This window comes from Taeniopygia guttata, chromosome 4, assembly GCF_048771995.1.
Source record: "Taeniopygia guttata chromosome 4, bTaeGut7.mat, whole genome shotgun sequence".
Lineage (NCBI taxonomy): Eukaryota > Metazoa > Chordata > Aves > Passeriformes > Estrildidae > Taeniopygia > Taeniopygia guttata.
In genome coordinates, this window is record NC_133028.1 from 52,109,990 (window position 1) to 52,137,314 (window position 27,325).

The window sequence follows — 27,325 nt, forward strand, 5'->3', positions numbered from 1 at the left end:
CTCTGAGTGTGCAATTTTGTATTCAAAAAACATTAAACTGAAAGAAAATACTACAACAATAAAGTTACAGCCAAATTTTGCAATGCACTGCATGCCATTGTGCAGTTTTCTGAATCTGAGGAAAAAGTGTTTCTTGCTAAGGAAGTTCTCATAACAATAAGGCTGGATATGGAACTTATCAAATAAAATAAGAAAAGGAAGCAAACACTGGTAACATCTTTTCACATAAATCAAGACACCATAAACAAAATTTGTGTGTATCGTCTGTTGCTCTGGGGGAAAATCCAAAAACCCCTCTACTTGCCCAAACCAAAGCACAGTGTCCAGCCTCTCTGTCTCAGAAAAGCAATACAAGAACATTTTTTTCTATGCTTCACTGACTACTCTATGGTGTTGGAAGATTTCTAATAGAGATTTGCCTCTGTATTTCCAGGATACATCACACCATTACCATATTACAAATGGTGTTTACATAGCAAGAATCACAAAAGCTTTTGCATGATATCAGAAAGTTGCCTCTAGCTGTAGAGTGTGACAGAAAGCCAGGCTTTATACCCCTTGGGTGTGCAACTTTGCAAAGGCACTCAACTGCCAGAGTACTGATTACCCAGTGATGGAAAGAAACTCTGTAGAAGCACAGGTGCTTTACTGCTACCTCACTGTTGAATCTGGCATGAGCCTCAACAATATTGAAATTGCCAGTGACAACACCTAAAAAGATGAAATTAAGTCTAAATCCTTGTACTAAACAGGTGTGAAGTTCTGCGAGTCCTGATATGCAGGAAAAAAATTCTCTTTTTAGCATAAAAACATGCAAGCAATAAATTGACATAAAACAATAAAAGCAGCTTTTTAACCCTTTTGAAGCGTCATAATTTTGCTTGTACACTAGTTTGATGAGCAGAAGTTGAGTTTCGCAGTATAGTCAAAGCTGCACCATTAACATAAAAATGTATTACATATATAAAAGTTAATAGGCATAACGCTAAAAGCTGCCAAGTATAAGAGCAGAATAAAAATAAAAGCTTTTGCCTTCAGAATTCCTGTAACTGTGAAATCCATATCCATCAGAGCACTGTGCCCTACGTTGTTTCACTCCAAATATAACACTTCCAGAACATTGTTTAGCAGTGCTGTGAGTGCTCATTACATTTTAGAAACACTCTTGAATAGACAAACTATCAAAGATTTTTAAAAATAAAAAAATAGACACTTCACAAAACAATTTCAAGTCACACACCAAATTGGGAGTGAATAAGTTTTCCCACTCTACACTAAGTACTGCTATAATCTTGGTTAAATGAAGTCTGGCATCATGCATTATCTGTATTCATGCTTCCAGACTGATGACAATAGCCAATAAAGGAGAAATCCAGTAGGTCCATTAACAAAGGTTTTCTTATTACCATCCTAAATTGTGGAATGGTTTGTGTCTGTAGTCTGTCAGCTCCTCCAGCACGATCTGATGTCTCTGAAGGTTTAAATTGCTCTCCAATTGACTTACTCATCTGTATGTAAACATAAATTATCTCACTGGAATATATAGAAGATCAATAACAATAGAAATTGGACTTCATACATGTTTATCTCATTCTACAATTAAGCCTCAATTGTTCTACAGGCCTGTAACAGTGCATGATTCTGTCTCTGACAAGAAATATAAAACCTAAGCCTAACCCTGTGTTTAATTAAGAAATCCCTGCAGTCTAAAGTGGATGGTTGCAGATTTATAAAATAATGATTAAAACTTATAGTGCAGATGCAGAGGCTCATTGTTTCCATTTATAATGGTTATGAGAGAAAAGGATGATGGTCTTAACAAAAATACAGACAATGAGACTAAGCACATGCACTTTGACAAACAAGTCAAGGTAGAATAAGTAGAATTGTGTGATCCTTTTAATGATACATTTTTTGTGGCATTTTCCAAAATGGTAGTAGTGGAGCAGGACAGTAGTGGACAAAATATGAGAACGGACCATAAGTCAGCAAAAATGTTTTTCAATTTCACATCCATGTTACTAAACCCAGAAGTATCACTCTCCTGGAACCATTAATGAATTCCCCTTGGATTATTATACTGCAAGCAAAAAAGGAAGAAAACTGTTTTTATACATCAGTAAAGCCCACATGATCGACCTTCTCTCTGTATAGCTTGTCTTATCAAATGGGAGCTCAAACACAACCTAAACCTCATACAGTAAAAAAACCAAACAACAACAAAAAAAAAAAACAGCAAAAAGCCCCCTCTAAATTATTCTGAGATACTTTCTTTTAAGTCCATATCCATTCACCTGTAGATGAAATCAAAGATACTATTTGATAACATACAATAATTATTTAGAGACTTCAGGAGGCAAAATTCTTGTTCTATCTAATCACAAGTGGTGTTAGATAAGGTGATCTCAGGTTATCCTTTCAACTAAATTGGCTTTTGCTCTTTAATTCTAGAGTGAGAGAGAGGAAGAGAGAAATGGAGAATGTAGAGAGTAGTCAAAAAGAATTAATTGAGTTGACAAATAAGAAAAGCCCAAAGCAAGCAATAAAAACCAGAGTTTGGAGGAAAAAAACATGGAGCCATACAGCGGCTCATGGGGACTTGACTCTGAAAGTTCTGTTCAAGAGTTCCAAAGGGAAGCTTGGGAAGCAAGTAAAGGAAGTCATGTGCAGCAAATACAGGTGCTCCCTGGATTTTCTGCTGTGTGCTCATCTGGTCCTGAATGTCTGTAGAGCCAAGACATTATCTCTACAATGATTTTTTTGGAAGGAGTTCTTGATGTAACAACACATTGGTTTGATGGAGTAAAAAGTTTACTTCCTTTCCAGTCATGCCAATTTGAGCAGCATGACATGAACCTATGTCAGTTATACCTTAATGGAGGAAAGAAAGACATTATTTGCAGATTTTGAAAGTGGAGATACAAGTATTATTAAGAATTTCTTAAGGGTTGCAATTTTATATCTCCTTTTACTTCCATTGCTGGAATCAAGTCAATGGGATGCCAATGTCTCTTCCTCCATTCCTTCCACTTGTCTGCAACAAAATCTACATCATAGCTCTTTTCTCCCCTTCTCTCTCCTTATAGGGAGAAAATAGGGCTTAATAAGGCTCTTGTCTTTTTAAGCAATTTGTTTCCCACTCCTTTAGGGCAACCTGAATATGCTTTCAGCAATCTTACTTCATTCCCTGGCAGGACGAAGATTACAAGGCTGTTAGAAAAGAGCCTGAGATGGAAGACCCCTTTTAAAACTATTTAGGGACTACTTCAGTCCCTGAAGATGATTTTTTTAGGTAAAGACAACATAAAACCAGATCAACAGGAAATTCTTGTCAAGGACTTAGAAACAAACAATTGCTGCACGGAGCATCCTAACTTCAAATACCTTAATGCAATAATTTGTTTTTAATCATCCATGAGATGGAAAATATGAGGAAAATGTAATATAAATGATAGATATAAAGGATATTCTCTCCTTGTAGGGAGAATATCAGGGACCTTTTCCATTTCCAGCAATGCTTTGTAACTTCAGATGCTTTCCCGGTGCTGCCAGGTATGTGTTCACCAAACTGAATGTAAAGTCTTCCTACAACCAGATAGAGTAATGAATGAAGAGGTGAGATGACAGCAAACAGCAGCTCCTTCCATGTAGGAGTAGCATGAGGCGAGAAGGTGTCATAAAATATGTCCCTCTAGTCTAAAACTGTTGGACTGGGAGAGTGAGGTAACAAAGTTGCTTGCAGTTACATTTACTGATATCCTTCCTGAATGTCAGTCACTCACACAGAGTTGTCATACATCTCAAGCTTTGGGTTCAGTTCTTTCCTGGGGCCATGGGGCTTATCTCTTATATTAATCTACAGCTAAAGCACAGCAGAACTACTCCTCAGATTGGAAGATCTCATCTCATACCTGACAATTCCATATGGAAACAAACAAATTCCTCCTACTCTTTGTTGAATGTGCCTAAATTAGTTTTGAAGGTAGTTAAGTGAACAATAGTTTTGGACATTTCTGTAACTTGCCAGGTACAAAACTACACTGTCATGAACTGCAAGCATCAATGGGGAAAAACCTACTACCATAGGAAGAATCCATGAACTCCCTCCTCTTGGAGCCAACCTTTTGTCACTCAATGCGCACCAAAGCCAACAAGCTGAACGCCAGTTCCTCTCCTCTCTACCCTGACACTGTCATTTTCCAATTTGCTCTATTAACCAAATCAGGCAAAGCAAATAGCTGGAAAAATGGTCTAAAGCACTACTGATGTACAATATATAGCTATAAAATGTCCTATATATGTACCATTGCAGAGTGTTCGCTAAGTCTCCTGCTGGTTGTTATCTCACATATTTATATACATCATGGAGCATAAACACATGCTCATATCTTGAACAAATGCCCATAAATAAAATATGCAACAAAAAGAAATTATTCTGTGCCAAGATTATCTGGACGACTTCAAAGATATGGTCTCTCTTGATGCTATAGGTCTTTTTTTAAAATAAAGTTTCTTCCTTGAGACCTTACAGCATTTACTTATAAAAACATTTCCAAATGATAATATCTCCTGAAAAACTTTATTTTCACCTAGACAATTTATCATAGAGGTATTTATTTATAACTGAGCAGTGTAATCACACAAGAAAAAATCTGTACCACAGAGCAAAGAGCCTAACAGTGACTGCCTTTGACAAAAAAAGCCTCATGTAGGACTCTGCTGATTATTTTAAACATAATTATGACATCCACTAATGCCATTTTATAAACTAAAGCTTTAGACCTAGAATTATTCTTTAATTATAAATACAAAAACCCCTTTGCTCAACGGTTTAACTATGTCTGCATAGTATCCTTCAGGCCTCTTGTACAGTAAAATTAAAAATAAAAGAAAGGGACATTTAAAGCAGCACTATGCCTGTCAGCCCTGGAGTAAAATTGCTACAATTACTTCTTTTGCTGATTTAGCCCATGGATGCTCTTCCCAGGGCTCCTGTTGCTGTACAGGATTTGCTGGAGGATGTTATCCCTTGTATTTTGAAGCTACTTGATGAAGCATCCTGCTATTCCTTGAGAATCCTGCATTGCAATTTACACAAAGGAATCAGACACTAGCTGCTCTTCATCTGAAAGCACTAGTCCATCACATAAAAAATTAAAAGTGTCAAATAACATAACAGTAATGAAAACAGATTTGCTGTCCCTTGATTTTTCTCCTCATATTTTTAAATAGGTAATTGCACTGCATAGGCTGTAATAATGCAATTTGCAGCAGGCCTTGGTAATTTGTTAGTAGAAAAAATATTACACTGTGTGGTACCACCTTACAAAGACAAATATTCTTGGAAGAAAGAAAAAAATGCATGGGCAGAAATTAAAATTGAACAGGTAATAAAAGATCAAGTAACTTTCCAAAGAGACCAGTGACTTAGGAAAACAGCCACAACTAGAGATAGCTTTTACTAGAGTTTATTATTAATTTACCGACAGTTGTAATGTTGACAATTGCTAGGAAGTGGAATGACGCAGCAGACCTAAAAGAATTCCCAATTTTATCTCCTCCCCCTCCCTCTACCTCAATCTGGACTTTAAAAATTATGCTGAAAAATTGCATCTTATTAATAGAAAGAATAATTGAAAGAATTTTAAAGCCTAGCAGAAAAATTTCCTTGAAGTTTTCTGCTCTAAAGCCAAATACTCAACTCCCTACAACAGACAGGTGAACAGGGAGGCCTCTGAGTGCTTTCTTGGCATGTTGCCATTAACTGAACAGCAGCTGGTAATTAATAACCTTTATCTAAATAATAATTCATACACGATTAAACTGGTCACAAACACTACAGCTTGATGCTGTTGAAACCACTATGATGTAGTTTTAAATTGGTGTTTTCAATGAAATCATCCACTGGCCAATTCTATGTGGGTATTTTGGCTTACAAGAGGGAGGTAGGAGGTGCAAGGATGTTTGATCTGGTGAGCCACAACAAAACCACCTTTTTCTTTGGTGATTGTTATTCCAAGAAAATTACAGAGTTAAGGACACTAAAACCTGTCTAAAAAGGAGAAGGTTAATTTAAAAAATGCCAAGCTCCTGCATATTATACAGAATATCATCATCAACTCCAGGTAAGTAATAATGAGTATATTCACAATACTGTCTTCCAAAACGTAAAAAGTACACCAAAAGGACAAAAATAATGAAGAACATGTACCACTCTAAGAACAGTCAGGAGAGTAATCTTAAGAAACTTAACCCACTTAAGGTTATGGTCAAAAATCATGGTTTAGACACTTTGGCTATTTTCATATCCATACTGCAACTTCATACCAAGAAAATCTTGCGAGTCAGAAACACTTCAATAGAATTAAAAAAAAAAAAGTTAGAAACTCTAGAGAAAATAATAAAACAGTAAAAGATGCTATATTAGGTGCTAGTCAAACTGAATTGGAATGAAGATGTACAAACAGGCTTGAAGAGGAAAGCATACACAGGTCCTCTGCATGTCTGTAGTTCAGTACAAGGACACCAGCTTTGCTGACACACAGCTTTTTAAGAAAACAGAGTCTTACATCTACCACCAATGTTAAAAGTAGCATAAAAAAGCCAACACTCAGACAAACTGAAGAAACACTGTAAAAACAGTACTTAGCACTGTTTCTTAAGTGAACTCTATTTTAGTAATAATGGCTCAATAAAACATGAAAGGTACAATTACACACTATAGATAAATAGATGCTCCGGACCAATTTAAATTTGATTGAAGAGATGTTTCTTTCTGAGGTTGCACTCAGAAAATTTTGCATATTTAGTAGCTGGTTGAAAATATTATCACCTTATTATCTAATTTGGAGGATGCAGATCCTTTTGCTTTACAGAATTGTCCCCTAAGTTGGGAATGATGTTGCAAAAGACATACACTAGCCATAGCCATCAAATATCCTGGAGTATTCCTCTCACCTTTTGGGGTATCTTTCGCAACACACAACCCACACATGTAAAAACTGCTGTCTTAGAAGCCCAGATCCTGCAAGCAGACATTGAAATAGGACAGATAAATTTCACCGTCACAAATTTCACAGACTGCCTTTTAATACAGTCCATTTTTTGTTCCTCCATTTAAAAGGTACAAAAGGAAAATTACAAGCCCTACCATTCTCAGAGAAAATAAGGAAAATATGCCTTGGTAGCCTCTATTCATCCCTTTAGGTTTGGTTTCTTCTCCTGCAAACCTTGGAAATTAAATGAAGAGACAACACAGCTGTAACTCCCTGCTGCTTTGTGGGTGTGTGGCAGTTCAGCACAGGTGAGCTTCTTACTGGTGGATTTAAGGTCCTGCAAGATTTCCCAGTGAAGCCATTTCTGAGAATCCTATTATTACCCTACAGCCAATTAAATTACCACATTCGGCACTGCTGAAGTTATCTTTCACCTTTGAAAACACTAAAAATGTAAATTAAATATACATTGTATTAACTGAATAAAACATTAAGCTCTCTTGCCCTCTTACAATAATGCAGAGCAAGGAGCAAAAGGTGAATCAGGCAATAAACTTAGGCTTGGCTACCCTTTATTAAGAGTTTTAGCTGGAATAAACAGATCTAATTTGTTTTTAGAGCTATTGAAAACAACCAGAACATGATGCCAGAGGAAGTGGGTGAATGCAACGAAACAAATTCATGATGTTCAGGGATGTTTAATTCTTGCTGCTTACATACAATCCCCTTTTAGTAACAGCAATTATCATCCACTGAAATCTCTCCTCTACCCTATCCCTGGATCCTCCAATCCTTCAAAAACTCACATTAATCTGATGGCACTCGCAGAAGCTTCCAAAACTCGCCAACAGCAAGTGGTATTTCCTCAGTCTGGGGAAAATGTCTCTCTTCTACTTGGACATCTGCATTTTGTTATCAAAGCCTTGCGTTTTCTGAGGGATCCTCATCACACCATGGGGACAGCCATTTGGAACAGTCCCGCCACTGATGCTGTAAGTCAGAGAAGAAGGCTGTGCTCTGGCTGGCACAGAGACAGTGGGGGAGAAAAGAGCACCACCATTCCTAAAAGGATCTCCAGAACATGCTTCTATCATTTGCTGGAAACAATTTCATTCACTAAGGACAAATGCTTCCCAATCAGTAAAACTAAGTGAGCATAATTCAAGAATCCTAAAAGTTAGCCAAGGAAATAATTGCTAATATGCTGGTACTAATTTTTATAATAAAGATTGAAATAGTGGAGATTTTTCTGCAACACTAAAAGTGTTACTTCTGCAATATTGAAGGAGGGTGACCTGAAAATTACAGGATTCTCACAGCACTTTCAACCATACAAAGAGAATAATGAAAAATTATAGACTCAGAGAACAGGTTATAATTGGTACCAGTGATTCTGAAAACTGTAAAAGGCTGAGCTAAAGTGCAGGTACACTTACGGGGAAAGACATATTTTATGATATATTTTGGAAAATTCCAAAGTAAGTCTTTGTATAATCTGCTACCTGGAGAGGCAAGATTGCATGAAATGACAGCTCTGTATAGAACAGCTGCCAGGTAAGCTCACAAGACAGTTTGTCTGGAATGAAATCTGAGTTACTTATTCTGCAGAAAACTAAATGCTGATAAAGCCCTCATGTTGTACAGGAAGAGAACCAAGTAAAACACTAAATCAAAAGAAAGGAAAATTCCATTTTAAAGAGCATTATGAAATTTTCTTCTGTTCCCTTCTAACCCTCTTCTCCCACCTTCTCCTAACTAAATGAATTTATACACATGAAAATATTAAGCAACATGAAAAAGAAAGCATAATGTCCTTAATATTGAAGAATTCTTTATTGTGTTCTCCTAACAAACATAATGGTGAAACTTCATCTCAGGTAGCTCGAAATTTGAATAGCCTAGGCTCTACCTGCTTAGAAATTTGTTTCAAAATAGCAATTCTTAAGATTAGATCAGACATAATTATTTCTCTTTTAACTCATATGCTAGCTTAACACAAATGTCTCTGGGTACAAAGTAACCTTCAACCCCCTTTGTCCTATTGTAAATATCTTGTTACTAGTCCATATGACTATAGCCCTGCAGATCTGGGATGAGGAGATCTGCCATAGGGAACCCAGCCAAGGATCATGCGTTCCTTCCAAATTTAGTGATGTCCAGAACACAGTCATCAGAAAAACAAAAACTGATCCAACTGTTTTGAGAGGCAGCCTGGAAAGAGCAAAGGTAAATCTCAGAAAGCAAGCCATTTAAATATCTATGCTCCACGTACTTCTATAGTGAGAGCTGAAATACAAAATTATATTATTAAAACTAAATTATATTAATCTCTAGATAAAGAATAATTTCTGAAATAATCAGACTGCGGGCTCTAAAAGAGTTTACAGGCAAGCTACCAGAAGCAGGTAAATGTTTCACTGTTCATTTTCATCCAAGTATAACACAAAACCAGAGAATATTTTACTTTTCCAAAAGTTTGATATTTCCAAAATGGCAATCTATTCTATCCAGATATATAGTCCAGCTGCCAGATGTAATGACTCTGCATGTCAGATACATCTGCCAAGTGATTTTCGTGCCAGGTAAAGCTTTGGGAAACATCCATTTCAAATGCTTAAGTTGTTGCTAAAATGGTAGGTTTGACAGAAAAAATTACCAGTGCATTTGAAGACAACATCTTGTATACTATTGTAGCATTGGAAACAACAATTTTATCACCAGTTAATATTCCACATACCACACACATCTCCACCCAAAACTAATTTTTTTTTTTCTAACTATGGTGCATTGTTTTCCATTCATGTGTTGCTGATTATAAATATCAAGAATTTATAGGCATGGTTAATTTGTAGACAGATCTTAATTAGCTGAAAAATTCAAACCTGTCCCTTTCTTGCAATATCAGACTTTCTGCAAAGTCCAACAGAGGTTACAGGCATGGCTTTCTACACAATTTCTATTTTGAAAGTCGGACCTAGAGAATTAAGCTTAAACCCTTCATATCTCTTTCTGTGATCTATACATCAGTTAAAGGAGTACAACTCAACCTCATGGGAGTTAACTTTTCAACTCTTTTAATAAAATTTGAGAGTACTCAATAGAAATTGAGAGAGAAGAAGAAAAAAAAAAAGAGCTCCTGAATTAGGCCCATAAGATGAAAACTTTTTCAACTCATGACAAGCAGGTGTATTTCATGTTTCTCTAAAAGTTTTTTTTTCATTTCTTTTTACAAAATAGGCAGATAAACAAATACATTTTTAGACCTTGGGATGATATAATTTGCTCTTGCTTGATAAATATTTACAGTTAAACTGTGTGGTTAATTTTGCATAAGTTCTTCTGTGCGTCACAAGTGAGTCCCTCAGAGGCTGCAATTCTTTCTTCTCCAGACTCCAAATAGAAAGATTCTTGCATACAAAAAAAAATATGCACTGTTTCTTTCTCCAGCTTTTCTGTATCCTTTATAGAACACAGCTCTCTCCAGGAGATAACTATTTAGAACTAAACTCTTTGACTTAATCAAAAAGTCTGTTAACCTCTCCAGTAACCACACACAGTCATCCTAAAAACATCTAAAGTTCTCCAAGTCTGTGAAGTCTGAACAGTAGTATGATTGTAAAGACTTACACTTATCTTTTGAAGCCAAAATAGCCATCCTAGTTCACCTCAAGAAACAGAGCAATTTAAAAAGCTGAAGAAAGTAATAATTTCCTAGATAAGAGAACTTACATTCACTCTGTAATCCTGCAGCTGAGTAAAAAATAGAGACCTTCTGATGCAGACATCTCACCAAAAATTGCATTAAAATATCTTTTGCTTCAAGATGGGATGTTTGTTCCTCAAAAATGTTCAAGTCCTCTTATATAAGTAATGTGAGTCTTGCAATGAAACATGTACTGCTTCCCAAGTGGCTCCTTATCACCAGTACCATTCAAAATCTGAGCAGGGTGCAGAAGAGGTGGTCTTCAAGCCATTTTTATTGTGATACAGACAAGAAAAAATACCTATATTTTTTGTTTACTTGGCTTCTGCATCTTCCATAAAATGCATTAAAAAAAGTCATCATTAACTTTTTAAATTTGTCCTTTGGACAGTTTATCAAAATCCCTATTCTTAATGGCACTGCATTCTAACACACATGTTCGACGGTTTTGGAAAGGCATGAACAAATCTTTAAATGTTGCCTCCACATTCTTCACTTTTTACCATCCCTCACTATTTTCCTACACATCAGTGGCATACTTCAGAGCCTGTCAATTTGTGAGAAAGAAATCTTATCTGAAAACATACAATAACAGTTTGCCTCATTTCCTACTCTGTTTCTGTTGGTTTTTGACAGACCTTTCTTATATTTTGCATATTTCAACTACCTTTACTAATATTGCATCCCCTTTTGTAGTTTGAAGAATCAGAGTTTAAATTTGAAATTAATTCTGCTGAGAAGTGACACCTACCAAGATCACAGCAGCAAGGAAATTTTGCAACATAGAAAATACTACAGTAACCTAGTGTTGCTCATGCTATTTGGTTTCTACCTTCAAAGCCTTGAGTTGGAATAAAATCACTGTAACAGACTTGCTGTTGAGCCCATGGGTTTCTTCTACATGTAATATTTCCAGTTTGCTATTGTACATAACGGATCACACTCAATTTACCAGAAAATTTACTGAGCCTGATCCTTCCAAGCATTGGTAGCCAAACTTATTTTTCAGAGGTAATCTGGAGCGAAAAATTTTTCATACTCATAAAGTTGGAAAAAGCCTTTTGTCTTTTTCTCAACTTCTGTCCTCAATTCCTATATAAACATATCAAAAAAGGCCAGATACAACAAGCACTTCCAGATATAAGCAATGACCATCCAGAAATAACCAACAAGAACAAACTAAACAAGGAGGGAAGAATGGAAGAGGTCATCCCTTAAAGAAAAGCTCAAGAAGCTGTTTGTGGAGGAAGGCACTATAGGTGAGCAAAAGAATTGCCATGAAGGAAAACTACTCACAATTCTGCTTTTCATTATCAAAAGAAATCACTCATCCACAGATACTTTTGAATTCACTTTTTTTTTTTCATGTTGAAAATAAATTACTTCTCCAGATAAAGAACCACAAGGATTATCAAGTCCAACTCCTGAAGCCAATGAATAGACAATGAGGAAGGTTCTACATGAGCTGGTCCCTGCATTAAACACCGATAGATATGAAAAATAAAACGGGACAAATTTCCAAGTCACTATTACTGTGGTGATAGGGAGAGAAGTGGGGCTTTTTTCCTTAAATTCCTTTCCCATTAACCCAAGAGGTGAGTGCAAGTTTGTCCACAATAAGTTTTTTCTCAGGAAGACTTTTTGTAGTCCCAAAAGAGGGTCTACAAAGGCTCAAAGTGCACAAGCTGAAGGCACAGAGCATAAACATACAGGAAAACAGATTTCAAAATGCCAAAACATGAAAAGACAAATAAAGGAAACATCTGGAATTTAAAACTCCCTGACAGCAGATACATGGGACCAACTCTTACAAGGTGACAATTTTTCAAGTAATAAATACTGTAAAATAACAAAACTTTATTCTTATGATCTAGGTAGAAGTTCCAGAAAATAACTTGAAGCTTAAAAACTAATAAATACTCTGATGTGTAACTAGTTTTAAGAGTGTTATTAATATTAAGAGTGCAGAGACTATACCTTTCTCACGCTTTTGGAAGCTGCTGATTTCAGCTGTTCACTTCCACTTTGAAAGGGTTGTTTTTCCAAGGTACATTCCTTACAAACATCACAGAACATGAACTTGTTGACCAAGGAATCATGTCTTTCAAAGGCATCCCAATTGCAGCAGCAACAGACATTGTGTTAGGCAAAGAAGAAAGTCCAAAACACTTCCTTGAAGCATAGTTCATGTCAGAGCTTGAGCACCAGCAGTTGCCAAAGGAGGCTCCAGTTACCATCTGTGCTACTCCAGAGTCTGTTCTGGCTACGAATAGAAGGTGATGCTGTATATTCCCCATCCATACTCCCTGGAGCTTCCACAAGGAACATCTGCTAATACACAGAAATTTCTTTCTCGTTAAGTTAGACTGCATATGAAATGAATGTCTGAACAGCAAAAAAATAAAACTCATGCAAGGAGGAGAGATATATGTGAACTGGCACATATGTTACATATATCAACCTAGTTGAAAGACTTGACACAAAACTTGAACTTAGAATATCTTGAGATGTGATCTTGGCATGACCAAACATATTTACTAAGTACATTTTTGAGTTTTGAAACTAGTTGTGCTCAAATTCCAAGGAATCTTAGGATTACAGAACAAGGATGTTAAAACACATTGCCTTTCTTGCTAAGTTTATTGAAAGGAGTAACTAAGACAAGCCATAGCCACCCCATGTGTTATGTCCACAGCTGCTTTCCATACACAGAAACCAATTATTGAGAATTTTGTTGATATGGAACACACCATAACCCGTCAAGTTGGTTTTTATGGAACCTTGTCTGTGAAGATTCAGAGTCCAACTCAAACAAGTCTTACTGATCTAAAGGCTCAGCTGACAGTAGGGTTAAGTAGTACTTTGCATGAATTATGACCACTTATTCTTCCTTCTGACAAAAAAAAAACCCCAAATCGTGACAAAACTTTAATAATAGAGTTTCAGGCATGAGTACCATGCAAAGAAAAAGAAACAAAATAATGTTAGCAAAATTCTCAATGGCAGATAGAGAAATATTGAAAAATAAGTATGTTTAGTGCTCAAAAAATTGTGACTTGAGTGGGACTCATATAGCCACTCAATAACTGTGTATGGAACTTCCCTGGATGCTGACCTTTCGAAATGTTAATCCTCCAAATGATGAAACTCAATGAAAAAAATATCCCAACTGCAGAATTCTAGTAACTCTCAATATAATGCTGTTATCTGCTATTGAAATCTGCTATTATATTTTCTATATTAAGAAAGAAGCAGTTTTAATTAACAAAGAGCACACAACAAAACACTTGCTTCCTCAAATACAAGAAAATATTTTTCTCTATAGTTTTTTCTTAATTTGTGGTTGTTTGTTTAGGGTTTTCTTACCATAAAGATGAGGTAGAACAATACATCTTTTAATGCCAGGTAAACAAAGACAGAAAAGAACATTACTTAAAACAACATTTTCTTCAGTTAGTGTTTGTAGAGGCTTGTTTTACACTCAGTTATTCCTATTCTAAATCAAGGTGTGTTTTGCTAACCCAACCCAACCAAACTAGGTGCTGCCTGCTCCTATGTTATATAGGTATCTCTAGACTCTTTCCTGCTCTCACCACAGCAACCAGTTTGTACTCCATGATGTATGGAACTCAACCAGTTAAGCACACAGAAGAATATGATTTTGGCTCAGCATTTGATCCACCAGTGCCAAATTAAGAATGAAAAATACATTTAAAGGCAAGCTAGCCAAAATAAAGTTGCATTATTCCTTCATCTATACCGTTACCCCCTTTTCCTTTCTATCAGATAATTAGGATGAGCTAAGACCTCAGGAACAAACTCAGATTTCTTTCTTCTTAGTTAAGTTGAACTAGTGAGCCTTTTTACCAGTGTCTTGACAAGCCTTTTTACCAATGTCTTGACCATGTCCTCCCTATTTTAATGTCTTCCCTATTTTACATCACCTCACTCTTCAGATTTCACCCATTAGAGAGAATGTGAACTGTTACAACATAGGCAATTTTTTTTTTTTTTCCAACCTCTTGGTAAGTATGAATGGATTAAATTTTCTCAAAATATTCATCTTCTCTGTTCAGGAAATAAAGTTTTCATAACCTTTTTCACTGAAATGGCATTTCAGAAGTGCAAAAGTCACTCCTCTTAGGGTAGCTGTTTTTTTCTGGTTTTGACAACTAGCGAACATTTACTTTCAGCTCCTGGCATCCAACATTAGAGCAAGCTGCTCCAACACCTGGCTGCACCTGGAATGTGGAGCTCATGCTCCCTTCCCATGCCCTTAGCAAGGGCTGGCTATCACAGGGCTTGCCACTGAGCCACAGCTTGCTACTAAAGACACATAATATTTCTGAAAAAGAAAGTAGCTTCTTGCTGGCTTCCTTTCCTACACCAGGTCACAGAGGGATCCGGGAGGAACATAAATAGTTTACCTGTAACATGAAACTGCAATTTCTCAGTACAGCTCTCTGGTACTCTGATGGCCAAGCTCTGCACATCATAATGCTCTTGCTGTGAAATGCAGCGTCAGAAGACAAATTTCTGCAGACTTTTATTTATTTAGCTGTGCTTTGTGGCCTGGCACTCTAGAAGATTCATTGTCACTTCAAACTTTTTTACAGATGTCACAAGGCACAGGCATGACCTGCAGCCAGATTTTCTGCTTTCAGCAATACCAGAGGAGCTACAGCCACCTGGCATATTTGGACAACCAGAGGTGCAGGATGTGAAAAGGCTGCAAAGATCTACAGGTTTCTGGAGAAAATAACCCTTTAAAGTAAACAAAATAATGAATACCAGCTGCCAAAAAAAATTAAGTCACTGATTTGGGATTGCTTAAGTATATCCCTGCTCAGGAAAGCCTTTAAGCAGGTGCTTAATTTCCACATCAAGTTAAGCCCCATGTGTTAATTCTTTATATCCTTACATAAAGATTCCAAGCCCAAACTCCCACTTGTGTGTCAACAGAACACGAAAAACTCTGCAAGACTCCCATGTCTATTCCAGGCTCAGAGTAAATGTTTTTTAACTACCATCAACACTACCTGTTTCATCTGCCCTCTGCAAGCGCTGCACTTAGTGGCTGCATCCTTCAGAGTGGTTTGGCTCACTTCAGTATTCTTTCCAAATATACAGTGAAGAACTTCACAAGATTGGATTTTAAGGAGAAAAATAAGTTTCAGAAGAGCCTGTAATCACAGGAGCTAGAGGCCCACCAATAGTCAAAATGAATGAGCATTAAAATCCCACAGCAAGCATCCTTTCAAAAAGATAACATGAAAGGTTAGGTTATGGTTTGCTGATATGATTAGTGTTTTAATAAAACTCTTCCTAGTTGAAAAATCTGTTCTTGCAGCTCCACTATTTTGCCCAGAAAATTTTTCATAAATTGATATTTGGTCAAAATTACTTGGTAGTGTACAATACAAAGGGTCTAAGGAACAGGGGACCAAGCTGAAACGTAATTAATTTTCCCATCTAAGAGAATGACCTTCATAATTCACTTCAGGCTTCACCTCCAGAGTTGTCATGGCTCATTTCCTCATTACCAAAGTTAGATTTTAAAACACCACTATCCTCCATAAAGTACACTTTGGTTATACAGAGAAAGAGGAAGGAGTATGTTTAAAATTATTTGAAGCACACAAATACCCAATTGCCTCAAATATAAACTGGCCTTCTAACTAATACACTGACCAAAGAGCAAACAGGTCATAATAAAACCAGCTTACAGATGAAAGAAAATATTTTTGAGAACAGAATAAGAAGTCCAAGGAAGGCTCAAAGAGGAGAACTAAATTAAGAAATTAATTGAAATTAATGAACTATATTGACTTTTAAACAAGCACTGAAATAGATGCTGCAAATATGAATCTGTAAGGAATTGGATCCATGTTTGTACTTAAATTGTATAGCGAAAGAAGGACCGGGTAACTTTCACTTAATTCATAGAATTTAGCCAGGAGAAACAAAAGCAAAATCTCCAATTAACATTATGAGATGACTCGGGAGGGCTCCACAGCAGAAAGCAGCTGAAGGCAGCAGTTCATTGCTTGGTAGTAGCCACAACCTGCTGCAAGAGTGAAGGCTGTGAGGCCTGTCTGGGAATATTCATGTCTGCTTGGACAGAGATGATTGACTGCTCTAGCAATTTTAGTGGACATTGCTTCACAAAAAGATGAGAAGGAAATCCAGATAGCGTGTCCATTACTTATTTAAGGAGATTACTTTAGGGGACTGATAGCTCAGGGTGCTAGTTAAATAATTGGCACCTAGGAAGATGAAGCATCTCTCATTTACTTTGTCTCTATGCTTCTGTTTGTTAAAATGCCCCAAAAACCTCCAGGCACAGTAGCTTTAAACGTTTAAACATACTACTGATATTATTTAATCGCATCACAATCTGCATAGCTCTCTTAAAAGTAAACCCCTAGCAGTGTGTCAGAGTACATTAACACAGCAGACTGAAGCTCCGTGCTTAATGTATGAAAACACATATTGGGCACTTGTGAACTGCAAGTGGAAACACCTCTATTGCAAAACCAAAACAGATCCAATCTAGATTTAAAGTGTAAGTACTGCAGAAGAGCAGCCTGTTCAGCTTTTCCTATAGTAATGTGATAAAAATCACTCTACACCTTGCCATTAAAAGGCATCACACTTGTTGAGGGGGTATTTATTAATTTATTTGATCCACCTTTTTAAAACGGGTTAGAGGTTAATAGTGCCACAGTCACATGCTTTTCAAGCAACAGTCTGGGAGAGAAATTCTTTCAAGCCTATTAAAACTCCTGCCTGTCACTTGAAAGTGGAAGGTCTAATAAAAATGTCAAAATCTGCCATAAAAATTAAGTCAAGCCAAACTTTGGCAACTGAAAATGGTAAATGGCAGCAGAGCTAGGAAAATCACTCCTGATGTTTTCAAGTCATGAGAAAGCAGGAGAGAGGGGGGAAAACACCCCAGAGAGGTAGTGGTGGGTAATGCAAACTCTGAAGCACCAAACTCCTCGGTTTGATGTGTGGCCCTACGCAAACACCTTCAGTCACAACGTTGCATTTGAATGCTGCAATGCAGCCAAGTGTAACGGGGATGTTACTGGGTCTCTTGGCCACCTGAAGAAAAGTGGTTTCCATAGAAACACTGGTATTCTTTCCTTGAACCACAACAAACACATGCAGCATTCATAAAGTGTACATTCAGCTGGGCTTAGGCACTCTGGGAGACAAAGTGGATAACAGCACCTAAAGGATGCCAGGGTCTTGCCCTAGACTGTGCTGGACTAATGCTCTTTCCTCCCCTCTTTGGCTCAGCAATTTGGAAAGCCTACTGCAGAAAAGACTCTTCAATCACCATAATATCTATAGCTTAATTTCTCATTTTGTTTAAACTAGCCTGAAAAAAAAAAAACATCCTTGATAAGCTGATTTTTGATTTTTTTTTTTTTTTCATGTGGGTTTGGGGGAATTTTTTGGAGCTGAGCAGAAACAATTTTCATCTTCAAGTATCTGAAAGTCTAGTGCAGTTTACAGCTGCCAGAGTTTGCTTTCAAACTGAAAGGAAAGACAATGGAAGCTGTCTTACAATAGAAGAAAATATTATTACAGAAAGAATTTGGAACTAGAAAACATTGGGGCTCAAAACCCGTAGGCTGGAGAGTGATGGAAGTCTTGCAATTACTGCATCAGCTGTACCACTCTGAGGCTTTCTGAGAATAAATCTGATCTCCTTTTACAGCCTCCAGTATGTTCTGATAGATTACTTCCGGGCAAAGAAAGGTCACAAGAGTTTTGAAATCATTGCTGAAAATGTGTTAAAGGTGCATCCTGCTCATCCTAAACTCAGCGTCTATTACATGTCCCTTTTCTACTTCCATCAGTGCTCACTCCTCCCTTCTCCCTCCCTGATCTTCTCCCATGCAACCACTGCCTTCCCAATTGTCAGGATGTTATCACCAGTGTAGCAAGATCTTTTTTCTTAAGCTGTCAGCACTTGGACTCCCATAGTACATTTATGCAGATTGGAGATCTGATTGATTTTGTGGGGTTATGAAGACTTAAATGAGAACAAAGCCTGTGTTAGGGAGTAGGCTCCTCACCCAGCAACTTTTGAACGGGACAAAGTGCTGCAACTGCTGGTACATTGAGAAAGCACAGAGGACAGGTAATTCAAAAAATATCCTATCATATTATCTGAAGAGTTCACAATACAATCAATTTGCGATTGCAAACACTTCCGACAGTTTCTGATTTTACAAAGGAGTTTTATATCATTATAGAAATGCTTTTCTCCTCCTCTTCCTTCAGTTTTTATAGCTCAGACCATACTTGATTTTTTTTCCTCCTCAGTATATCTTTTCACATCAAAATCCATTTTATCAGGAAATAAAAAAGAAAATCAGAAATGAAATGGAGGAGCAGTGAAGAAGTTCAACCCTGTATAGATTTAATCTCAAACCAAACATGTACTGGTTAATAAACAGCACAAGGAAGGCTGAGAAATATCAAGAATTAAGTAAAACAAAGTGAAAGAAAGTTTAGCAGTCAATGAAATCTGTGGATTTAAGCAGATTTCTACAGTCATCAGAAAAATAGGAAAGGACAATCTTACTACACTCATCTAGTCCCAAAGGCCAAAGCAGATGTGTCCATCAGGTTGTAATTTCTGACCATAAAACTTTGCTTGAATAAAATCCTGCGTGTGACCTTCATACATACTGCTGCTCTACAAACCTCTGTTGCTCTACAGCTGAATCCCATTTAGTTATGACTCACTGCCTTATTTACTTCACTGATCACAATAAGCTTTCAAAAGCCATTACGAAGGCTTGAGTTGGTGTCTGTAAGCATACTCTGGTGACTACCCTGAATGACAAAAAGGTTGGGTTAGAAAAAAAAAGAAAAATAAGGCTCACATATGTGTGATTGCAATAGGAAAATATGTCCAACAAAGTTAATTTCAAGCAGCTTCAGTCAAACCTATTTGTCAAGTGCTATAGGCAACCTACAGAAGAGAACTTTGGATTATTGTAGAATTAGCATTCAAGATAAGTAAAACGTGATACTGTCAAAAGAAAATAAAAAGAAGAGTTAGGAGAAAGGAGTAAGATAAAAAACCCCACAGCCCTAAATGAAAGTAAAATGTTTACCATGGGGTTAAAACATTGCCAATGGATCTCCAAGGACAACACACATCTTTGGCCGAGCTCTGACTACTTTCCAGATGCTGTTGGGGCCTCAAGCACTGCAAATTCCTGCAGAGTTTGCTCCATAAGTCTCAGTGTGAAAATGGAAATGGCAGCATGAGGGCTGAGGAAACTGTGCTGGTCAAGGACGTGTATCAGCACGAGCCAAAGTATTATGTCTGGTCCAAGCTACCAAAGCCACCCCCTTTTCCCTTCACTTGCCACAAAAATGCAAAGGCCATCACACATTTTCCATCAGCCATTCAGCTACTGTATGGTTGTGCTACTAATGATAAATTAAGAACTGGAGGAAACAGCAGGCTCCAAACCACAAAATTAAAGCTTTAATTATTAGTGTATTAAAGTAAGCACCAGCATAATAAAACTAAGAGAAAGATAAGAGAACAGAGTGATTTTCTGACAAAAGAGAAAATAAGTGTTGTATTTATTTCAACCAAGTTTCCCAGTAAAGAAAAAAAGAGTTCCTTGAAAAGAAATAGAGAAGCATGTATTTTATAAAAAGAAATAACTACAGTTAAGTATAGGTAGACCTCAAACACTTTTGAAGGCCTGTCCCACCTCTATTTAAATACTGCTGTAAATTGGAGTCTCACAGGAAAGGAAGTAAGGATTATACTAATATATATCATTAACATCAGTATGGATCTGGATCATAATTCCTTGTTTCATAGTGCTAAATCACTGCCTAGCTGCTATACAATACCTGACAATCCCTACTTCTTTCAGTGTCTATAGACAAAGAAAACTTAAGTTTCTGTTTTTTCTTCGTGGTACCCAATGTGGGCACAGCATAAAAGAGCCAAATAACAATATTTTCCCTCTCTCAATCGCACAAGCACACAAATATTTTGAGACACCACACAGAAGAGTAATATAAATATCGTAGAGAAGAAGAGAAGAGGGAGGAAGGAACCTGCCATGTTGGACATTTTCACAGGTGTCACCGTGACAAATCTCAGCAACTGCACTGCAGCTTTCACAAGGGCATTGGGATGAACCACACTTACTGCTGGCCCTTTCTGTGGCCACCAGAAGAGAAGACTAATTTTCCTAACTTAAAGAACTTCATCTTCTGTTTCTATGCACTAGAACATGCCTATAAATGGTCCCTGAAGGCACTTCCAGTGATATTATGGGGTATGTCATTCACAGGTCTTCTAGGATAAAACTGCTCGGCTTTCCTATAGTATCATACCCCCAGTCAGAGCTGTTAAAGACATGCCTTAAGGTACAAGTGGAAGACATTTAAGGGCACTGTAATCACTTATAAAAACAGATTCTGAGGGAAGAATACAGTACTGCGCTGCTGGCAATCATCTCAAATTATTTATCTTCACATCAAAAAATCACTATGAAGTGTCTGAGTATTTCTGTTCACATTGTTTGGGAGTTATTTGCAAATTTCACTAAAAAAAATGAAATAAAATCTTATGCAGGCTGTCCATTACTGCATCATTATGAAAATAACTCTGTACCTAATATCTTGTTTCATGACATCTTTGCTCACGACTTGTTGGATTTTCGAAATGCACAGTCCTAAGTAAATTTTTATCCTTCTCTATTGAATGAAAAGGGCAGTTTAAAAAGAAATTTAGACCAATTTTAAGCTATTATTATGAATCTAATGTTTTAAACAAGCATTTTACCAAGCATTAAAAGTTGGGGATTTTAAAGGCTCTTCTGTAGTTTATACAATGAGAAAAAAGTGAAAACATTAAAAAACTCCAGATATTTTGACCTAAAACAAACCAAACTTTAAGCAGTTTATATTAAAATAATTAAAACAAGCAAATAATAAATTAAATGACTAGTATATTTTTGAACATTTAGGCTGTGCTTGATAGAAGAGGCCCCAGACCTCAGACTCAGTGGTGTTATGATTCCAAGGAAAGGGTCATGCTTGCATGAAAAAGGCAAGCTTGAGAATACTGAATGTCACACACTGAAAAATATGATATTTAGTCTTGTTCTAGTATTTCTTTTACAAATAAAAAAACAGAATGGCCTGAATGTTTAAATTAATGTTTTTTTCCTGGTCTTTAATACAATGCATTTTTGCTAAGCATTTGTCCAAGTTATAAACCATGCCAATATGTGGCAAAAGTTAGAGTGGTCCCCTTCCCTGCTACTAACATTTGTAAGAAATACAATAAAGAGCAAGAGATGAGTGATATAGAGATACAGAGAAAAGGAGAAAGGCAAGAAACTGGTGCCAAGTCACTGGATTATTACACTGGAGCTTCTGCCTATGTTCAGTTAAAACAGAACACATTAACTGTGGTAAAATATTTTAACAAGCAAAATGTCACCAATACATGCATGCAAAAGATTAAAACCTTCGTTCTTCATTTGGATTGTTCCAAACAAAATACAGGGCCCTTAAAAAATAGGGAATATGATATCTACTAGGCATGCAGCTGTATTTGACCATGCATTTACAAGAAACAGTTTTCACTGGAAAATATTGAACTCATCACTATCATACCAGACCTTTCACTCCCCCAACAAATGGTAATGAAATTTAGGTCAAATCTGTTCCATCCACATTTCAAATGTTGACTATGCTTTCAACAACAACAAACACAACTTTTGCATTAAATAATAATTGAATATTGAAATATTGGACCATTAGCTCCTTTGGATTGTTCTACTTTACTAGGCATTCCTAATTTCTCCAAATCACAAATAAGGTACTTAAAACATAATTTTGTGAAATAGTTTGTAAGCACTCCACAGGAAATAAATAGCTAAGTTTTGGAGTTAATTAATGCTAAGCACAGAACATCAGCTAGCATTACCCATCCTGGATTAAAAAAAAAAAAAAAAAAAAAAAAAGCTTAAATACCAACATTGTAGAAGGCATCTTAAAAAGATGAAGTTCACTTACTCATTTTCCCCTCTGAATTCTAAAACATTGGGTAGTTCCAGTTTCTATGTCAGCCTTTTGAGATTGAAAGAGATGGAATTTATTCCAATTGGAATTCTTTCAAAATCATGTCTTTTACTGCTTCAGCCATATCAAGCAGAAACTGTGATACTTTTCATTACACAGATCTATCTACTTGTAAAATTTAGCAGAACAAAAAAAGTGCTAAAATCACTAAATTCTCAAAAAACAAGAGTGTCATTGGTAAAAAAATCAAAATAAGCATTCAAGACATTTTCATTAGCATTGTCTTGTCAGTAATCCATTGAAGCCAAACCTTTGACTTTATGAATATTGGATCAATTAATTGCATATTTCTCTTAAATCTCAAGTATAAATACAGAGCTAGAAATAATCAAAATTTAGTTTTGTTCTTAAGAAAAGTTTAATAATGAAACTGAAATAAAAAACTTTGGCATGTCAGGCAGGAGTTACTGTTCCAAAACAGCAAAGAAATAACAAATGCTTAAACCCCAAATTTGAATCCATATTTCTAAAGACTTCTCTCAGCGGCCTTTTGAGAGAACTGCTCAGTCACACCAGTGATTTACTAATCCAGCTCAGAGGGATTTCAGAATTATTTTCTCTTATCATCCTGCCACTATCACAAGAGCCCAAAGCAATGTCATCACCCCTTGTCCAGTAATTGTGGAACAACACGAAGGACATGTACTGGGCACAGGCAACTTTCTGAATCTTCAGATTTTCTCTAATCCCTTTTTTAAAACAGGTAACTTTTTCAGGTGGGTGGGCTGAAAAGGTTACCCATGCAACAACCTTTATTTCCCAACAAATTCCATTAATTGCACAAAAGTAAACCAAAGAGTAGTAGGAAGTAGTGATCATTTTGACAGTAACTCCTTTCGTCTTTTCCAGGCTATTTTGAAGCAGGCAAAACGTGTCTGATTTCTTTATCACATTTCAGCAGCCTTTACATAGAAAATGGATAAAAGCTGACTTTATAGCTATAAGTCACTAGGACTAACAGAAACCAAAGCAGCTAAAATTAAAATTAACCACACTATTTGGTATTTTGTATAAAAAGAAGCCAACAAAAATTACAAATTCCCAGAAAGATAGAAAACTATTAAGGTAATATTTTGCATGTCACAGCAGAAACAACAACAGGAAATCTCTTAAGTTGTCCTACCTTCTTGAACTGCCTGAAAAGGATTGTTGCCATCCACAAATGTCACTGAACATGTGATTTTCTCTGTTTGTAAGATTTCATCATTCTGGTTGAGATCAGCTACTGCCATTCGAAAAACTTCCTCATCTTTTTTGGCAGATTCATCAAAAATTGCCCCTGTGGAGGAAAAAAAGAAAAAGAACAAAAATCACATTGCACCTTTCATCTGCAGTATTCCAAAGCATTAATCATAAGAACTTAAGACTTTTTTTTTTTTCTAGATAATCCATTCCTCACTCCTTAAAAGACATTCTCTCTATACAGAACCCAGAAGATGCTTCACAATATATAGAATTCTTACATTTTGACATAATTTAAGACATAGATTGAGGCTAAGCATTGATGCCAGCTAGAAATATAGGGGAAAACTAATTAGGCACAAAGCAAATGATCTGCATAAGAATATGGCCATGAAATGAGAACTGAGTTTCTTCCAAAGGTGCCATTTAATGTATTGAATTACTATAGTGGGCTAGGACCTATATTTAACATCATGTCTACTGACAGTTAAAAAATATACAATTCAAACAATGTGAGAATAAGCCTAAAGAGGTAGCAGCACTGGGAAAACGAGGTAGAATTGACACCCACAATCAATAGATAGGTCAGCAGCCAATATAAATTATTTCAAGCGTAATACCTCTAGGATTTGCAAAACAACAATTCCATCTAATTTTCTGACTCTAAGTCAGTAAGTTAAATTTAAATTTAAATGGTTAATTAAAATAAATTCTGCCTTTATAAAGCTCACAGAAAGTGAAAGTTCTGCCTATTTCTTCAAAACATTTAAGCAGAACGTTGTAAACGGAACCAACTCAAGAGGAGCTGGCACAGTGAGAGTGCCCAACCCTCATTTAGCCAATTCTTTAGGTGCATGGAAAAAGAATTCCAAGACTAATTCGGAGATTTTAAGCTTTTTTTTTCTTTAAAATATAGCATCACTTTTAGCATCACTCATTTCCTATCATTTTACACTTGCTTTTTCTATGAACTATTTATCCAGAGATGTCTCAAAAAGTCCTATGACAAATACTAAATTGTTTGAAACCTTAAAATCAAGGCTATTAGATTTTCAAGCACCTTTAAAGCTTTCAATCCCAGTAGATTAGATAGACAGAAGAGCTGCTTTAAAACCAGACTTCTGAAAACCATGTTTATTCTTGAGTGTCTATTGTCAGTACAGAACTAATCTAAGGCAGTGAACTGTCAAGGCAACAAAGACAACAGGAGATGCTGATCACTGATAACTGCAGGTAAACACCCACAATCAGAGCTGGAAAGAACTGAAAACTATTCATTTAGAGGAAATGGCTACTTTAAGATAAATAAACTTCATACACAGTGTTTGCTGTGTTTTTCCCACTGACCTCTGACACTCATCTCCGTGCCAGCAGCACTCATCCTTCACGAGCATCATCTCTTCCTACAGTCTGACCGCTTTGACTCCAGCATTTTCCCTCCTGAAGCTCCTACCATCTGGAACAGCTGTTCTCTACCTCTCCACCTCATTCACCTGTCATCTCTGTGCAAATCTCAGTTGAAAACATTCATTTTTCCCCTTGCCTCCATTTCCTTTTCCCTTGTTTTATTTAGCTCCATGAAGCAAAGGTGCACATGGCCAAGAACACGCTCAGTATGCAAAACATTACAAACCCTGTCTTCTTCACAAGAGTTATTTGTGGATACATGCAGAATTCAAGGGGACAAAAAACTGTGTCCAAGACACATCTTAAAACATGTTTCTTGCCTCATGGAAATAAAATCAAACCCACACAAGCTTCACTTGAGGGTTGCACCCATACTGATAATCATGACATGTCCCTACAAATATTTTAAGGAGTGATTCTACATGGCTACTTAGTAACAAGGGTAAAAGTAAGGGGTAAAAAAAGAATTGGAAAATAATTATAGTAATTAGTCAAATTCTATCCCTGTAGAGTTCAAATTCTACACCTCTGACACAAATGCTATACTGTAAATCAAATATATACAGATTTCATGCACACACACAGGGCAGCTGATGACTGTGTTTCAGAACAGCATGGCAAAACAAAGATCTTCCGTCCAACACTATGGAGTACAGCTTCTTATTCAACAAATGGGAAATACCATCTTAAGCCTGGCTTGGTCCCCAGAATAACCCAGGTCATTTATTGAGGAGAGGATACAGCAAAGTCTATGTTTCTTTTGTATGTGTCATCATAGAAAACCCCTTCAGCACCTTTGCCCTTCCACTGGGCAACTGAGGGCTGCTGCCAAGATAATCCTGGACTGGTGAATCCATCTGGGTTCTCAAGAGATGAACCTTCTTCACAATCTTGTCCTTCTTTTACACACAGGTATTCCTAATGAACTGCCATGGTTTCTTCTAGTTTCTCAGCCTGAAAGAAACCTCTGGCAGCACCTGAATGTATAAGAGACTGGGCTAGATCTAACTCCATGTTTTTTCACAAATGCTGCTCTTTCTCACTTGAGTACAATGCCTCTACTTTTGCTCTGACCAGTGGTTATATTTTTATGGCTCCATATTTCAGACAAATTCCAAAATTTCTCCTATATCTGACACTTTAAAGGAACTACCTCACAGAAACATCACACATGTTCTAGTGTAGGAGTATCTCTGTAAGTAAAACACATAGATATATTGATGAATTGCAAAACAATTCTACTAAACACAGTTTGTGTCTGACCATCCAAGCAGGAATTAGATTATTTTCCTTTAGAAACTCAGGCCTTAGTCATTAGAGGATCTAACTTCTCTACATAGAAAGCTTTCTAAGATATAATAAAGGTTACAGTGTTACTTTCAGGAGATGGCAGTGCACAGCAGCACATGCATTACACTTTCAAATAGTGATAAGAGAAATTTTATTACTTAATTGCTCTCAAAATTTAATTTCAGTTCTTACATAAAATTGAAAACCTAAAAACAAAACAAAATCAAGCCACAAAACCACTGAATCATTTTTAAATTGTTACTATTCCCATATATATATAATTTTATGTCCCTGTTTCAGCTGTTTCTCACGTGTCTACATATCTGCCTATATTACAGAGAGGAGGTGGAAGAAATACTGCTTTTGCTTGTTTTAAAGAAAAGCCATTTCAATGAAAAGATGGAAGGGATTGTTTGGACAGTACTAACACTGGTGGAATATTTTCCTTTCACTGTTATTTCAGGAATTACCTTCTAGTTTACAGGACTCATCTTTCTGATGCGTAAGAGGTATATCAAAATTTTTACCTGTAGCTCAACATGCAACCTTTAACTTAAGGTTAACTTAAACCGTAGGTATGAGATGTGATATTTTCTTG

The 27,325-nt window shown here is 36.5% G+C and overlaps 1 protein-coding gene across 6 annotated transcripts in view; it reads right to left on the minus strand.

Moving 5' to 3' along the window:
• The window catches only part of GRID2 (glutamate ionotropic receptor delta type subunit 2), a 678,572-nt gene that overhangs the window by 516,535 nt on the left and 134,712 nt on the right, over nt 1-27,325 (minus strand). For all 6 annotated transcript variants that reach the window (XR_003960108.4, XM_030271715.4, XM_030271714.4 and 3 more), the window contains exon 2: nt 23,972-24,127. Coding sequence is in view for 5 of the 6 variants with exons in the window: in XM_030271715.4 (XP_030127575.2) it covers nt 23,972-24,127 (156 nt within the window). In the remaining variant the exon portion in view is untranslated. The remainder of the gene's footprint in view (nt 1-23,971; nt 24,128-27,325) is intronic.